At 42.3% G+C, this 17,404-nt stretch overlaps 1 protein-coding gene across 6 annotated transcripts in view; it reads left to right on the top strand.

The window, feature by feature from the left end:
* MARF1 (meiosis regulator and mRNA stability factor 1) overlaps nt 1-17,404 on the top strand; it is an 891,622-nt gene that overhangs the window by 464,567 nt on the left and 409,651 nt on the right. For all 6 annotated transcript variants that reach the window (XM_085632075.1, XM_085632071.1, XM_085632074.1 and 3 more), the window contains 2 exons: nt 3,348-3,568; nt 4,047-4,189. In XM_085632075.1, coding sequence (XP_085488201.1) covers nt 3,348-3,568; nt 4,047-4,189 — 364 coding nt within the window. The remainder of the gene's footprint in view (nt 1-3,347; nt 3,569-4,046; nt 4,190-17,404) is intronic.

Below are 17,404 nucleotides of genomic sequence, written 5' to 3'. Positions count from 1 at the left end.
GACTGAGTTGTGCTTCACCTCACCTCCCCCACCTGAGGGGTGGGGTGGGCACACCTCCCTTTCTCCAAAGTGGTGTTCAGAACAGGTTGGGCCAGTTTCTGGAAGCAGCAAAGGCTTGGGGAAGCTCACAGACAGCAAGCCATTGAAACTTTCCCTTCGTGGACCCTGCATATCCTGGGGGAGGAGGCTTGGCAACTTGTCCCAGGATGTGCATGGTTTCAGACCCCGTGAGCAGCAGGCTCCTGCCCCTGAAGTCCAGAAACATGTCTGGTGGGTGGCAGCTGGCGAGCAGACAATCCGCCTGGACAATAGTGTTGGGTCGTTTTTTAGGGGGCATCTCTGAGATGCTCTGTGTGCATTTTTCATTAAATCCCACACTGGCATGAGTGTGGGTTTATCATGCTTAGAAGTTTGCTACCAAACGTTCCAGTTTTCAGTAAAGCCATTATGGTACTGTGGAGTTGGTAATGACCAATTCCCAACACCATCTACTCTTAATGGCATTACTGCACTTAAAATGTCAAAGAATTGGCTTAGACACTGTAGGAGTACAGAGCTCATGCACCTGTTCCCTCACCACTGGTATAGTGCACCCAGCTAGAGGGGTGGCTGTCCTATACCAAGGCAGTGGGTTATAGGGATGGCACACAGGGATGTGTAACAAATAAACCAATGGGTTACGGTGGCGAACTCCGCTGTTTTGTCAAAATTCTCTAGATCTAAACCTTGCAATCCTTTTTTAAAATTCAAGTAAACATGTACTTGAGTGACTGTGTGCACAGCTCTATGTATATCAGCAATTTGAATTAATACTTTAACATTTTTATCCAAACAAATCACAAATACTCATTGGTCCATTTGTTTTCATTCTTCTTTAATTTCAAGTGTTATTATATATACATACAAAATCTCATGTAATTTTATATTCAAGTGCTTATTCAAAATGTACAATACAACTATAAATCAAAATCATATTGGAATTCAAAGTTGTTTTGACGCGACTCCTTTATCCATGTGATGCCCTATTCATTTCCCTGAGGAAGGGACCTTTGTGTCCCAAAATACATAGGGCATCACATGGATAAAGGAGTCGCGTCAAAACAACTTTGAATTCCAATATGATTTTGTTTTATGTTTGTTTTATTGTGCTTTTTGAATAAGCACTTGAAAGTAAAATGACATGAGATTTTGTATGTATATATAAAAACACATGTACTTCAAGAAGGATGAAAACAAATGGACTAATGAGTACTTGTTCGGATTTGTTTGAATAAAAAAATAAAAGTATTGCTTGAAATTGCTGACACACTGGGATGTGTGCCATGTCGACTCTTAACTTTGTTCTGCACCAAAACACGCAGCCAGCAAAGGCATTGTGTTTGTGTAAAGGTACATGGCCTCTAAGAGAGGCACAATAAGTGCTGCAGCCCTTGGAGCCCTTCCCTGGCCACAGTACCCTTGGTTCCTGTGGTTCTCTTTACAAGGGACTGACCTTTGGCCAAAGAGTGCCAATTGGGTTGTGTTTTAATGCAGTTTTAGGGAAAGAACATAGGCCCGGGTTACCTGTTTGCCAGGAACCAATGGCACACTCACTCAAAGTACATCAGGAGTTAGGTAAAAAGTGAGGGCAACCATGCAAAAAGAGGGCACTATCTTACAGTTGTGTGCCATGTCGACTCTTCACTTTGTTCAGCACCAAAACACGCAGCCTGAAAGGGCAGCGCGCGTGTGTGTGCGCGCGCGCGCGTGTGTTTAAAGGTACAGGGTCTCTAAGGGTGGCACAATAAGTGCTGCAGCACTTGGAGGCCTTCTCTGGTCACATTGCCCTTGGTACCTAGGGTACCTTTTACAAGGGACTTGCATGTGGCCAGAGAGTTGCCAATTGGGTTTTACAATACTACAGTTTAGGGAAAGAGGATAAACCGTGGGTATCTGGTTGGCAGGAACCCAGGGCACACTCAGTCAAAGTACATCAGCAGTTTGGCGAAAAGTGGCGGCAACCATGAAAAAAGCGTCACTTTCCTACACCGTATCATTTTGGACCCTCATTAGGTCTGTAATTTAGTCAGCTGTCTATTTCCTTGAACTTTAACACTATGATCAATTTCTTTAAGTTTTCTAATACTAGAGTTTGAATAATTTATTCAATTTGTTGTGTGTCTGGGCACTCCTTTATTTTGTCACTTTAACCAAGGTGTACCTGACTGATGAGCCCCTAACCAGGGCCAATCTAGTTCTGGGTTGCTCGTGCTCTGGTTCAGGGATGCTCTGGCTTGACAGTTCAGGCTGGACTGTTCTTATGAGAAGTATGTTTGACTGATTTGTATGTGGCTATGTCCAAACTCAGGTGGAATGGTGAGCAAAAGAACAAACGGGTTGGAGTGCTACCCCACACTATTGCAAGTGGTTAGACTTATTGCAAGCAGCCTCCCATCACCTTTTGTGTGTTTGATGACTGCCCTAAGTGGCATGGTATGCTCAGAAGTGGGTTTCGTACTCACTGTCATTGAAACCAAGCTGCACCTGGCCGATGAGGCCATAATTAGGGCGAAACCGATCCTGGTTTGCTTGTGTTCTGGATCAGTGAAGACCTGGCTTTGCAGTTCGGATGGGACTGATCCCATGAGTAGCAGGGTCAAGACTGATTTGCATATGGCGAGGTCCAAACTGAGGTGGCATGGTGAGCCAAAGAAGTGCTACCCAGATGCCAGTGGTTACTTATCGCAAGCAGTGTTGAATCAAGTTGTGTGTTTTTCATTGACACTCCTTTAAGCCTACTTAGAGAATAGAATTAGTTTTAAATCCATTGCTTAGCTTAAACTCACTGTTGTGGGTTAATACGTTTTATTCAAACCTTGACAAGTACTAGGTTAAATGTGCATGTTGTTGCAGTGTGAATTTTTCTTACTGTGTGAAGCATAGGTTTTGGCTCTCTTTCCACAAGAGATGAGCACACAAAGTGCAGTTTAAGTGAGGTATACTATTAACTCGTTCACAGGCTCTTGGCCTGGAAAATGGGTGTGTGACACTCATAACCTTTCTAAAAAATAAAAACTTAAATAAAAAAATAAAAAAACTTAATGTTAAGAACATTGTGAACGAATTTGCAAATCAGCCCTGCCAGTGTTTTGTTGCACAGTACAAAGGATGTATTAAACAGTTTTAGTTACATTTGGTAGTAATTTAGTATGCTTCAACATAACTTATTCTCTCACTTTTAGTTTTTATATTGTTTTAATAAATGGTATATGATTTTTGTAATGTATTTGTAGCTAGATTCATGGTCAACAGTATTAACGAAAGATGATTGAACTTTTTATCTATGCCTTTTATGTCCCTGTTTTCAGATCCCTGGCTGTTGCGTTCCAAGAGCCCTGTTGGTAACCCCCAGCTGATCCAGTTCAGCAGAGAGGTGATTGATTTAATGAAAAATCAACCTTCTTGCATCATACAAGTCAGTAAATTTATACCAACCTACCACCATCATTTTGCAAAACAGTGTCGTGTCTCAGACTACGGCTATTCGAAGTTGATGGAGCTACTTGAAGCTGTGCCTCACGTGTTACAAGTAGGTTAATTGAGACTTTGCTGTTGATACAGGAAATTAAACAACTTAAATCAAAAGTATTTGATGTAGGGACAAAGGCTGGGAGTTTTTCAGATACCTTGCTGACTTAAAATGAAGGGCTGGCCTTATGGGGAAAATCTTAAGTATTCATTGCCAGCTCCAAAAACTTACTTTATAAAGTGTCACTGTATTTTGAGGCTGGGAACATATCCTGACTTTGGTTGACAACTATTGCTATGGGTTGATTGCTAAAGTTATGCAACATTTCATTTTCTATTGTTTCATGTATTACTAATATATTTAAAGTAGCTGGATCATTTTAATGTGAATCAAATACTGCAGAGCATGTTCACTAAAATCAATTTTAGGCTTTTTAACTAGCAAAATCCACAGTAACTGAAGCAGATCTATTTAAATTGATGAGCAATTTTTAAATCTTTAAAATGTTTACAATACAGGTATTGATATCTCATTTCAGATTCTGGGCATGGGCTCCAAGCGCATGTTGACACTGACCCACAGAGCTCAAGTAAAGCGTTTTACTCAAGACCTCCTTAAACTTTTAAAGTCCCAGGCCAGTAAACATGTCGTCATGAGAGAATTTGAGCAAGCTTACCATTGGTAAGTGATATTTTGTTTGTGTACCATTTTTTGCACAAGTGAATACTTCATAATAAGAGTATGACTAAAGGAGGAATTAGAAATGTTCTGTTATTTTGGTTCTAGGTAATTTCACAGTGGACTGAATTTTAAGTGAATCCTAGCTCTGGCTGCAGTTCCAGATTTATCGCTGCAGCTATAGTGAGGAATACATCTGCAAAGGAGAGTGGAGGGGAGGTCCAATCCCCACAACCCTCTTACCCGCTCCCTCTACAAGGTGGTTTCACATCTGGGCTAGACTACTCAGCGGTTTTTACACCTACCTTTCCATGCCCCCAATATCCACCTCTGTTTGTGGTATTGAGATGTGCACTTGTGCACTTTGTCTAACACTTGGTCACTTCGGACCCTCCTCTGTTCCTTTATCAATTGAATGTACATGTAAAAATGGACCAGCTCTTCCATGTTTGATACCCTTTCCACCCCCAGTCCAACACCTTCCCTGCAGTTTGCCTCCTGCTCACTTCCTCTTCCAGCTCCTCCCCTACCTCAGCAGCTTCCCTTCTGTATGGGAAATATACATTCAAAGAAGTGAGTGGGCGATAATGTATTTAACGAACATTCAGTATCCATACAATAGTCAATTTATTGATGGCTTGCTTTTAATAGCTGACACAAATCTTTCTGAATAGAAATTGGTTATTTTTCACTGTATCACCAAGGTTGTATGCATTTTGGCAGATGTATTAGGACCTATCAATAAAACAAGGGTGTCAACAGTACACTTCGATGGATACTAAACACCACAGATTTTTCCCTTATGAATATCCTCCTTGAAAAAGATTAGTTCCATGAAGATAGAGAAGGATAGCTAGCAAGAGATGGATGGCTCTTTTATCAAGTATAGCTTATGTGTTTGTTTCACTGTTAACTTAAAGCATAGCACCGGGACTCTTCGTGGAGTAGCCGTACGCTTTAGAAATCTCATTTCATTTGGAGATATAGAGACCGATATTAATCGATATAGATAATTTTGGTTCCTGTTTTCCATGTCTCATAAACGTGTGTCCAGAGATCTATTTGGAGTTTCAAAATTGAGGTTCAAGCGTATTTGAGTTTTTAAAAGAATGTTCTGATGGATATTTTGATATACAGATTCTTCCCTTGTTTAGGATCCCCAAATGCCAGACCGGATACAGTAACTTTTGTACAAGCTCTTCCACGAGTGTATGGGACCCGGACCTGGATGTCATCTGAGCCATAAAGCACCCACTGTTGCATGCTGACGTCAGTTTTTTTTAAAAAAATTATTATTTTTATCCGTTGCCCTTGAACTGGATCCCTCTCCTTTATTTTCTCTCGGTGAAAGATTTTACAGTGCAGTGCTAATAATTTAGACCTTTAAGAGGTACGGATTCAACCCAAGTTGTGATTATGATTGGCACATAGGCATCATTTCTCACTAGGAAATCTACTTATGGTGTTTGTGGTAGAGACTTAATGTCATGTGAGCTGAAACTCAGTGTGAATCGCAAGGCCATCAAAGAATGTACAGCTAATCTGTTGATGGGTCACGTCTGGCTCAGCGTTGGTTGGGGGCAAGAGCTAGGTCTCCATCTCGCTTCTTTGTTAGACTCTTCGAAGGACGAAAATGCAAAAGGCAGCATGGTGATTCTCCTTAGAGACACTGGTCAATTTCAACAAGTTAGTCTCCGTCAAGATCTTCCCCCTCCTACAAAGTCCTTCACTGAACCAAAGCTGGTAGAGATCATGACTTCCGATTAACCCCCACTTAAAGTGCCGACTATGCCATTCCAAGGTCCTTTCCAGTGAAAAGGGACTCGGCCTTTGTTGCCTTTCCCGATGCCGCTTCAGGAATACTCTGAGTTTTGCAGCATGAATACTTTTCTAAATTCTCATGCTGTGCATTTATTCAGCCATCTAGTGGTTGAGTCCGGAGTTGTGTTTTGCCCTCCTTGTGTGTTTTTGTGCGTGTGCGCGCGCATGAATTGTCGAACACTATTTGGTGGTTAATCCATCCATTGTATGAAGTCAGACAGCTCCCTAGAAGTTCCGGTATGTCGCTGCGATCTTCAGATTCTTTATTCCGCCGCTTGGTCTAGAGGCGCTCCAGAGGAGCCCTGTAGAAACTGAGGATCTGCAGAGAAAGAAAAAAGGGCACCAAGCATCACTGGAGACCACAAGGAACATAGATAACTGGGAAATGTACTCCCCTCTGGGATGGGGACCCTGGTACTGGAGTACAAGTGGCTGGAGAATGCGGTAGAGAGAGACCTATAGGTGATATGGAGAACACCCGCTTTTTAAATTCTGTTCAGACTGTTGCCACAAATTCACGCAGAGGTATCCACACGAGGCATGCAACCTCTACCTGCCTGCGGATCACAAAGTCCAGGCCTGCACCGAATTCTAATTGAAAACTCTGAACGCCACACTGAAGTAACGACTCGCACATCACGCCATGACTGGCACTCAAAAGTCACAGGACTACCTGAAGGACCTGGAAAAGCCGCAAGGAGCAGGAATGAGTCAGACGATGAAGGGAGAGTTGTCGACGTCTGCTAGAAATTGCCTCTTTTGCCTTGTATTTGATTTGGATTCGATTGTAGTGTGCAGGGACCCTGCCGACCAGGTCCCCTGTGCCAGTGCTGCTGCCCTAAAAATGTTCCACAATGGCCCTTCAGGCCCCTGTAGGTCCCTAGTAAATGGTACCTGGATACCTAGGGCATTGGGATGGAAGAGGGTTCCCTAGGTACCCCTTACCTAGGCCATGCAGATGTCCCTGGCCCCTCCCCATACAATGTTTTATGAACCAGGCATAACGCCTTGAATTCCACGCGCTGCTGCACAGGGAGCCAATTTCAATGCTGTAATTCCTGCCGAGTCTGAATGGTCTCTATATATATTTAAAAGCAGCCATGCTGCAGTATTCTGTAAAGACTGCAGCTTTCTCATCTGGGTTTTATCAGTCCCCAGCAACAGAGCATTGCAGTAGTCCAGTTTGGATAACAAGAGAGCCACCACCACCGTCTTTTCTAATTCCTGAGTGATGAAAGGAAATATCCATCTCAAAGTTTTTATTGGAAAGCAGCAGGAAGAAGTAAGGCTGTATACCTGAGCGGAAAAGTTTAACTGGTCATCGAAGAGGACTCCGAGGTTTCTAACCTTAGACACGAGGCAGGGGCATTCCCCCGCTCCCACCGGCCACCAGGAATCATTTCACAGGGATCAACCCTGACCAAACTCAATGACCTCCGTCTTATCTGTATTAATTTTCAGGAAGATATGGTTCATCCAGGTCATAATCTCGGTAAGGCATGCATTAAACCTAATAGCTGTATCTTCAGGTTGTTTAGCTATCGAGATTACAAGCTGAGAATCATCCGCATAGGATACCAGGGCGAATCCATGTTTCCTGATGAGTCTGGCCAGGGGAATGACGTAGATATTAAACATCGTTGGTGATCAGGCCGATCCCTGTGGGACCCCACAGGGAAGATGGAAACTGTCTGATTGCAGACCTTCCCAATACAGGCTCTGCTCCCTCCCCTCCAAAAATGATGGTCAGAGCCGTACCCTTCATCCCCACTTCCTTCAACCGCTGCACTAACACCGTGTGGTTCACGGTGTCAAAAGCTGCTGACAGGTCTAAAAGTAAAACTACTTCTCTACCCCCTCTATCAACTATTCTGCGGACCTCCTCCGTTGCTACAATCAACGCAGATTCAGTGGAGTGGTATGACCAGAAACCATGCTGAGTAGGGTCCGGCAGGTTATTGGTGTCTAGATAGTCAGTCAGTACCTTGTTCACCGACTTCTCCAAGATTTTAGCTGCTATTGGTAGCCCAGCAATCGGGTGATAGTTCTTAGGTTCCAAGTGGTCTAGGGTGGACTTTTTCAGAATCGGCATGATCATTGCTTTTTTCCAACATACTGGGTAACTACCTGATTCCAAAACTTGATTGACTAGAGGGGTCAGTTCGTCACAGATTCTCCTAGCGGCCAGATGCATAATCGCAGGAGGACAGGGGTCTTTTATAGAAACGAGAAGTTTATATACCTTGTCATTTGTAACTGCTTGAAAGTGCGCTAATCTGCAATGTATGAAACCAGCCTCATCAGATGATTGACATAATTTATCTGGACCCATTTGAGTGTTTGAGAGGTCATTATAGATTACTTAGACCTTATTCTGGAAATATAAGGCCAGTTTATTGCACATAGCTTGGTCTGGTTGGAAAGCATTAGCCTGCTGCGATTTAGACAACAGTGACAGTTTTGAAAAGTTCCTTAGTGGAATTTCCGGCTTCCTCAATCTTAGTTGTGTAAAATTATCTTTTTGCAGCAATGATTGCATCCTTGTACTGTTGGAGGGCAAGATTTTAAATTATTTTCTTGTCTTTACTATAGTCTTGTCTGCAAAGAAGTTCCGCTCTCCTGAAATTTAAGGTTAAACCTTTCAGCTCAGAGCTGTACCATGGTGACGAGATCTTTAGCCTCTTGACTGTCACATATTTTTCAGGTGCCACATAGTCAGCCGCTGTCAAGAGCCATTCATTGAACAGACGCTGCCTCATTATTGTCCTTAGCTTGCGAAGGAGGGAGATGGCCAAGGGCCACCTCTAGATCGTTGGCTTGGACTTTGTTCCAGTGTCTAGTTTTTACCTTGACTGATTTAGTTTGAGTATGATGATTCGGCTGCATGACCCTGATGTTAAAATGGACCGCCTTATGGTCTGTCCATGGGAAGTCTGTTACTTTAGTCAGATTGATGTCGGCATTGTTAGAGAAAATATCATCTAGGATATGGCCCGCCAGATGGGTTGGTTCATTAACTAGTTGGCTTAAGCCAAAGGCTGCTAAGTTATCTAGTAGTCTGACTGTGTCTGAGTTGTTTGTTAGTTCCAGGTGATAATTAAAATCCCCTAGGATTGTGAGGGGGTGGTAATCTGTGTAAGACATTTCACAACAATTTTACTCCAACTGACCTTAAGAACTGGTCAGACATCCAAATGTATAGACGGAATACTATGATGAAGTTACTGTGGGGGAGTGTTTTCTTCACCGATAGGTGAGCAAGGAAAAAATTCCTTTTGATTTAGGTACCCTCACACACCCTAGTGGTGTCATGCTTCATCATCGGGTCACCCCGACGCCTAAAAGTCGGGGTGGGCTCAACCACAGTGTTGGGAGCTCTTTGAAGATGTTATAGACCAGGGGGGCTAGAAAATTCTTTTAAAAATCCTCAGACAGATCCCCAGTATCCCTTTATGTGCGGGTCTGTCTGGGATACTAAAATACTTCAAATAGGGTCTTTGTAGGATAATTATGGTCCTAAGACCCTAGTGCCAACATGTTTCAGTCCTTGAAATGGCCTTAAAGGTCCAGGACTTTCATCAGGGCAAAACAAAAGCCACCCAGGAAAACAGTGCAGGGGATTCCCTAGCCTGTTTATAGATGCAAGGGCAGAGTAGCTGCTCCTTGAGAAAATGACTGATTTATTAATCCGTCATCCTTCGTATTCCATCTGAAAAGAGAATAAAAGAAAAAGAAAACAAAACAGCAACCAACTTGTATTTGTGCGTTTTCTTAGTGGCCTTTCCCATTATTTGCCACGAGTAGTACCTACATGTGTTTAGGTGATCATTAGGCCAGGTGGTGTACAACTCACTCCATCCATGTGCCACTCATACCTGTATCTGTACACTTAATCAGTGTGCCAGGTATATTGTGCGGTGGCGAAATCGCTCGCATCCTAACTGTAACTCCATGCCAGTTAGTGTACACTATCAATATAAAAAACTCTCATGTACCATTCACACTCATCACTCCTGTGGCATCCGTGATCGAACATGGTATTGTCTTTACCATGCGTGATTCATAAAAAACAGTGTGGTATCTTGTGACATCTCACACACATGCATTCTCTCTTACCCGATTTTCGGACGGGCTCCGTTTCTCAGGGGATCGTAGGACTGTATAGGGGTAGCTCTGTAGTCACACTCTTTTGTATGGACCCCCGAGTATGAGGGAGAGAGGAGATATATGGAAGTGGTATAAGGATACTCTAATGATGAACATCTATCACGATGGGGACGGTAATCTCTCCATGCGAAAAAATATTCTCCCGCTCTGTCACCCCACTTACTTCATAAAGAGTCCTGCCCCGTTTGTCCACCTACTTGGTCTCGATCCCCGGCGTTTCGCGCCGTGTATCGTTTGGATGGTGAGTTTATACTTCCGCATATGACGTAGCTTGACTGGATTGGTCAGAACACTCACGTGATGTTTCACGTCAGCATATCATCCCGACTACGCTGGTAAAAAGATTGTGGCAGATTTTTTAAAATGTTTGGCTAAAAAGAAGGTTAGGCGTTTACTTATCCAAGCTCAGATTTTACTCCGAATCATACTCTGAGGGAGGAACAGTATTTTCATTCTCTTCCGTGTACGTGAAAACACGTGACCGGATATTTATCCAATCAGGTTTGACACGGATTTTGTAGTCCCCAATTAGTAAACGAAGGGAAATGTAGTTTCCAATATTTCAGGCTTGGCTTTTAGCGGGAGCTGGATTCCCTGTTCACATTAATACTAGTTCTTCAAGGATTTATGAATTATAAATAGGGACTTTAAATACTCGCAAGAGGTCATGCGTGCATTAGCACTGTTCTAAGGAGTACGCAGTATATTTTGAGGATGTATAGTATTTCACAAAGTTAGGGTATGGTCTAAAGGAGTTGTAAAAGCTTGCTGGGGTTCTTTGTGTGTTTCACCACTACCCGATTTTTCTTATAGCAAATTATATGTCCTGACTCCTAGGGTACTCTGATTGATATGTATTGGATCTAATTCATAACAATTTAAAGTGTGCCACTTAATGTTACTGATACTACACAACTTTTGGGGGGACATCCAACAGATTGGCCTTTGAGAAACCAATGTTTTCTTTTAAAAGAAACAGCAGTTTAAAGGATGCCCTAGTACACACCAACACCTTGGCATCTAGTAGTGCAAATCAGACAACACTCTGGGATACATCACCTGTCATGGGACATTACCCGTGTGGCTCATGTGTCGCTTGCCCTTTCACAGAACATACCAAGACCTTAGACCTGGGTTTACATTCACAATGGGAGCAAAGGTCACATACAAATTGTAATTCCGATTCAGTCATCTATATGATAAATTGTCCATGTGGATTAAGATATATTGGGATGACCACTCGGAAAGTCAAGGTCCGCATTAGCGAACACAGGAGCACAATAAGGAGAGCAATCACAGCCACTAAACTGACAGCACACTATAATGAGAAAAATCATAAGGATACTGATTTAAAATGGACTGTACTTGAAAAGGTAAAGAACACTGGCAACCCCCAAAATAAACTCTTAGAAAGAGAGCAACGATGGGGTTTATCGTTTGAAAACTCACAAAACGGGTCTCAACGATTCCATACCTTGGAATCAATTAAACAAATAAGAGATCTTGCATTTACCCCCAAAAGTTGTGTAGTATCAGTAACATTAAGTGGCACACTTTAAATTGTTATGAATTAGATCCAATACATATCAATCAGAGTACCCTAGGAGTCAGGACATATGAATTTGCTATAAGAAAAATCGGGTAGTGGTGAAACACACATAAAGAACCCCAGCAAGCTTTTACAACTCCTTTAGACCATACCCTAACTTTGTGAAATACTATACATCCTCAAAATATACTGCGTACTCCTTAGAACAGTGCTAATGCACGCATGACCTCTTGCGAGTATTTAAAGTCCCTATTTATAATTAATAAATCCTTGAAGAACTAGTATTAATGTGAACAGGGAATCCAGCTCCCGCTAAAAGCCAAGCCTGAAATATTGGAAACTACATTTCCCTTCGTTTACTAATGGGGGACTACAAAATCCGTGTCAAACCTGATTAGATAAATATCCGGTCACGTGTTTTCACGTACACGGATGAGAATGAAAATACTGTTCCTCCCTCAGAGTATGATTCGGAGTAAAATCTGAGCTTGGATAAGTAAACGCCTAACCTTGTTTTTAGCCAAACATTTTAAAAAATCTGCCACAATCTTTTTACCAGCGTAGTCGGGATGATATGCTGACGTGAAACATCACGTAAGTGTTCTGACCAATCCAGTCAAGCTACGTCATATGCGGAAGTATAAACTCACCATCCAAACGATACACGGCGCGAAACGCCGGGGATCGAGACCATGTAGGTGGACAAACGGGGCAGGACTCTTGATGAAGTAAGTGGGGTGACAGAGCGGGAGAATATTTTTTCGCATGGAGAGATTACCGTCCCCATCGTGATAGATGTTCATCATTAGAGTATCCTTATACCACTTCCATATATCTCCTCTCTCCCTCATACTCGGGGGTCCATACAAAAGAGTGTGACTACAGAGCTACCCCTATACAGTCCTACGATCCCCTGAGAAACGGAGGCCGTCCGAAAATCGGGTAAGAGAGAATGCATGTGTGTGAGATGTCACAAGATACCACACTGTATTTTATGAATCACGCATGGTAAAGACAATACCATGTTCGATCACGGATGCCACAGGAGTGATGAGTGTGAATGGTACATGAGAGAGTTTTTTATATTGATAGTGTACACTAACTGGCATGGAGTTACAGTTAGGATGCGAGCGATTTCGCCACCGCACAATATACCTGGCACACTGATTAAGTGCACAGATACAGGTATGAGTGGCACATGGATGGAGTGAGTTGTACACCACCTGGCCTAATCACCTAAACACATGTAGGTACTACTCGTGGCAAATAATGGGAATGGCCACTAAGAAAACGCACAAATACAAGTTGGTTGCAGTTTTGTTTTCTTTTTCTTTTATTCTCTTTTCAGATGGAATACGAAGGATGACGGATTAATCAATCAGTCATTTTCTCAAGGAGCAGCTACTCTGCCCTTGCATCTATAAACAGGCTAGGGAACCCCCTGCACTGTTTTCCTGGGTGGCTTTTGTTTTGCCCTGATGAAAGTCCTGGACCTTTAAGGCCATTTCAAGGACTGAAACATGTTGGCACTAGGGTCTTAGGACCATAATTATCCTACAAAGACCCTATTTGAAGTATTTTAGTATCCCAGACAGACCCGCAAATAAAGGGATACTGGGGATCTGTCTGAGGTTTTTTAAAAGAATTTTCCAGCCCCCCTGGTCTATAACATCTTCAAAGAGCTCCCAACACTGTGGTTGAGCCCACCCCGACTTTTAGGCGTCGGGGTGACCCGATGATGAAGCATGACACCACTAGGGTGTGTGAGGGTACCTAAATCAAAAGGAATTTTTTACTTGCTCACCTATCGGTGAAGAAAACACTCCCCCACAGTAACTTCATCATAGTATTCCGTCTATACATTTGGATGTCTGACCAGTTCTTAAGGTCAGTTGGAGTAAAATTGTTGTGAAATTATTTATATAGGGAGGTATTACTCCGACCTAGAGTCCTCTCCACCCCTTTGTTGGCACAATTGAAAAACGTTTTTTCAATAAGCCTCTTGTGTATACATAATCTGTGTAAGACTCCAAGTGCATCATTAGTGCCTGTGAAAAAGCGGCCCCGGGTCCAGGTGGGCGATAAATCAAAAGTCCCTGAAAGTTAAAAAGGTGGTTTGATTTTATACTGTAGTGCCGCGCCTCCGCCGGTAGGTCTGAAATGGCTTCCACCAGCACGTTTAAAAAGTCCTGATATATTATAGCTATACCCCCTCCTCTACCTTCCTCTCTGTCTTGAGGTGACTGCATAACCCTTTGGTACCACAATATTCCACACAACAAGGTGCTTAAGAGGGGAAACAGCCCAGGTCGCCCTCCACTCAATAATCAGTATAAATACAAAAAAGACCTGGTCTGTGAAGGTGCCTCTCTTCGGGCTGAAAAAATCTATATATAAGTAGTGGTAGGGATTCACAATACTTTTAATCCTGTATACGCCTCTTTTTTTCATTAACGAGATAGTAACCTCCTACTTTTTACCTTCAATTTAAAAAAAAAAGTTTTATTTTACAATTGGAAGTCCCCTTATTCTATTACCCCTGGCCAACAAGCAAGGGGAATACTGTGAAAGGTGCAACAAATTTAAACATCTCAATCAAAAAATTGTGAAAAGGCAAGATGACCCCTCACGTGCGCACCACCAATCGGGCTTACTGGTTGGTACTCACCAGCTGTGCCCACTTTTATCATCATTGGCAGTCATCTTGTCTTATGACATAAATGTAGTGTCCAAACCAAACAAAGTTAGTGCAGTAAAAAAGGTGACAAAATCACATCCCACGATGCGACCTTGTGAATCTAAAATTGAAGAAAGTTGCACTTTTCTCGATACCAACTTTATTATTCCTTGTGCACTTTATTCAAATTAAAAACCGGTTGCTTCTCGTGTATACCGTAATACTGAGCCAACATGTTTCATTGCCTCAATGTTTTAGGGCAATTTCTTCAGGGCAAACTAGGTCGCCTGGCACCAGTAATGGGCACTTCAGTGTCTTTTTTCCGGGGACTGCCAAGTGTAAAAACAAAGGAAACACACAACAACCCGTCATTCCCATATAATCTTTTCCTTAAAAAGAGTTTGCAAAAATATCACTCACAACACAAGGGTATGTATATTGCCCTAATTGAGCCAAAGTCCTTCGTACCAGCTCTTTTCCATAGGTCACGCAAGAGACTCCACCTGTGAGTCCTCTCGGTGGATTAACACTCAACTGTTATGTCAATCTATAAGTTGATACAAAAACCTTATTAATCACATGTGCACTTGAATAGTTCACCACGTGGTCCTTTCTCACATAGGACCCTTGTGTAAGCGTGGTAAAGAACAAAAATCGATATCCACACATGCTCACAAGGTCACAATCCTCGCATAGACCTCTTCAAAAGGTAGTTACAACACTCCTACGCAGTTCACTGCTCTTAAATGTCACCATTTAGCCAGCGTGTCTCCGTTTTAAAATGTATGACAGGGTTCACACTCTTCACCTCATATGGAACCCTTATAAATGCATGGTAAAAAACGTAAAACAGAAATCAGACACACTCCAAAGGTTGCAATCTCCGTATGCACCTCCTCAGGAGATATTTTCAACACTCACTCGCGGACCGCTGCCTTTCCTTATTATCGTATTGCCAGCGTGTCTCCGCTTCTTTTAAAACAACAACCGAACAAAACAATGTGTGTCCGCTTTTAAAACCACAATGAGGGTTTCCAGCTCTTGTCTTGTAGCACACATACCCTTACTGCCCGAGGCCTCACGGAGCACTTCATCTCAGCCGTTCAATTCTCCCGGCCGGACACCTCGTATTTCATACTCTCGCGAGGCAGTCTGGTCACTTGGGGCGGCTGCAACAGGCGCCGCCATATTAGATAGGGATTATTACAAATACAGATTTCAGTTGTTATAATGTATAATGGTGAGAACGATTGAGCAAACAACTTATATATATATATATATATATATATATATATATATATATATATATATAATCGTTTTATATTCAGCAAATTCATGCATATAATATATTACCAATATATATAGTTCTTTTTTATGTATACTTCTTTTTTTTTTTTCCTCTTTATTTTCAAACCACAACTTTGTCAGCGTCCCTATGAATTTTATAACCCCAATTCACAAAAACAACTTCTTCTCTGCTCCTATAACTGGAGCACAATCACACAGCACATCGTAAATTTTAAAGGAATAGCAAGTGCATCATCTTGGGTTCTGTATCCACTCATTTTTTTTGCAAGATTAGGATGCCATCCTCCTTAATTTTGACAGTCTTCCTATTTCTCATTTAGTAGGGAATTTGCTACATGGAACATCATATGCAATCATATCATATAATCGAGAGTCATTTCCCATATTACACTCACGGACATAAAAGCCTGATCCTGCTGCCCGGTGTATAATACAACGGCACTCATTATTTAACCTGGTTTCATTCAATAAATTCATTGAGGCCGATTTGGTCACTTTTCTCTTGAAAAATCCAACGAGCCTCTTTTGAAGCAAGAAGACCCTCAATATTCTGGGGATCCCCCACTATTTTCTCTAGTACTACCCAAGTGAAGGTATGTTTCTGCTCGTGACAATGTTGTACAAGTTTGGTGGTTAATTTCCCTTTCTAATAGTGCTAAGGTGTTCCTGCACTCTGACTTTGATCTTTCTGGTGGTGAGTCCTATATATTGAGGTCCACATTGGCATGTCAACCTTTAGACCACATTCATGGTATTGCAGTTACTGAATCGTGTCAGGTGCCACGTTCTGCCAGAATTCAGGACTACACTTGATGTATTCTTAGTGAGACCACACACCGAACAAGTCCCGCAATGATAATGTCCAGATGGGACTGTTGTTTACTTTGGTTTCTGTGGTGGTTTCACCCGAGTGTGGACTAACTTGTCCTTTAGGTTACTCGACCTCTTAAAATCACATCTTGGAGGAGGCGTCTTAAATTCTGTGGTCGACCATAATGTCCAATGTTTTCGTATTGATTGTCGAATTCGGGTGGCCAAAGGATCGAATGTCATCACCACAGGAACGCATTCATCTTTTACTCTTTCATTCTTCTCCAGTAGTACACTACGTGGAGTGTTTAAGGCCCTTTTCTTAGCCTGTCTAATTATCTTGTGGGGGTAATGCCTCTTCTTGAGTTTTTCACACAACTCCTCTGATTGTTCAAGATATGGTGCAGTAGAGGAACAGTTCCTCCGATACCGTAGGAACTGTCCCACCGGCAAATTATCTCTTAGAGCCCTCGGATGGTATGATTGATACAACATGAGTGAGTTCCTATCCGTAGTTTTCTGATGGACTCCAGTACACAATGTGTTACCCTCTACACTGATATCTAGATCTAGATACACCGCCTTTTGGCTGCTATATGTCCATGTAAATCTTAAGCTGACATCTTGCTGGTTGAGCCAATTGAAGAACTCCAATAGAGTATTCTCTCCTCCTGACCAGATGCAGAACACATTGTCTATATACCGCTTCCAGAGGCGCAAATTCCTCTGGAAGGGATTAGACTGCTGGTAAATGATGTGTTCTTCGAAATGGCCTACATAGATGCAGGCCAGACTGGGCGCCATAGTAGCGCCCATAGATGTTCCTGTGATTTGCAAATACAAATCATCTTTAAAACTGAAATCATTTCCAGTCAGGGCAAGTTCT

Source organism: Triturus cristatus, chromosome 10 (genome assembly GCF_964204655.1).
Source record: "Triturus cristatus chromosome 10, aTriCri1.1, whole genome shotgun sequence".
In the NCBI taxonomy this organism is placed as follows: Eukaryota; Metazoa; Chordata; class Amphibia; order Caudata; family Salamandridae; genus Triturus; species Triturus cristatus.
This window is presented reverse-complemented; position numbering and strand designations above follow the sequence as displayed.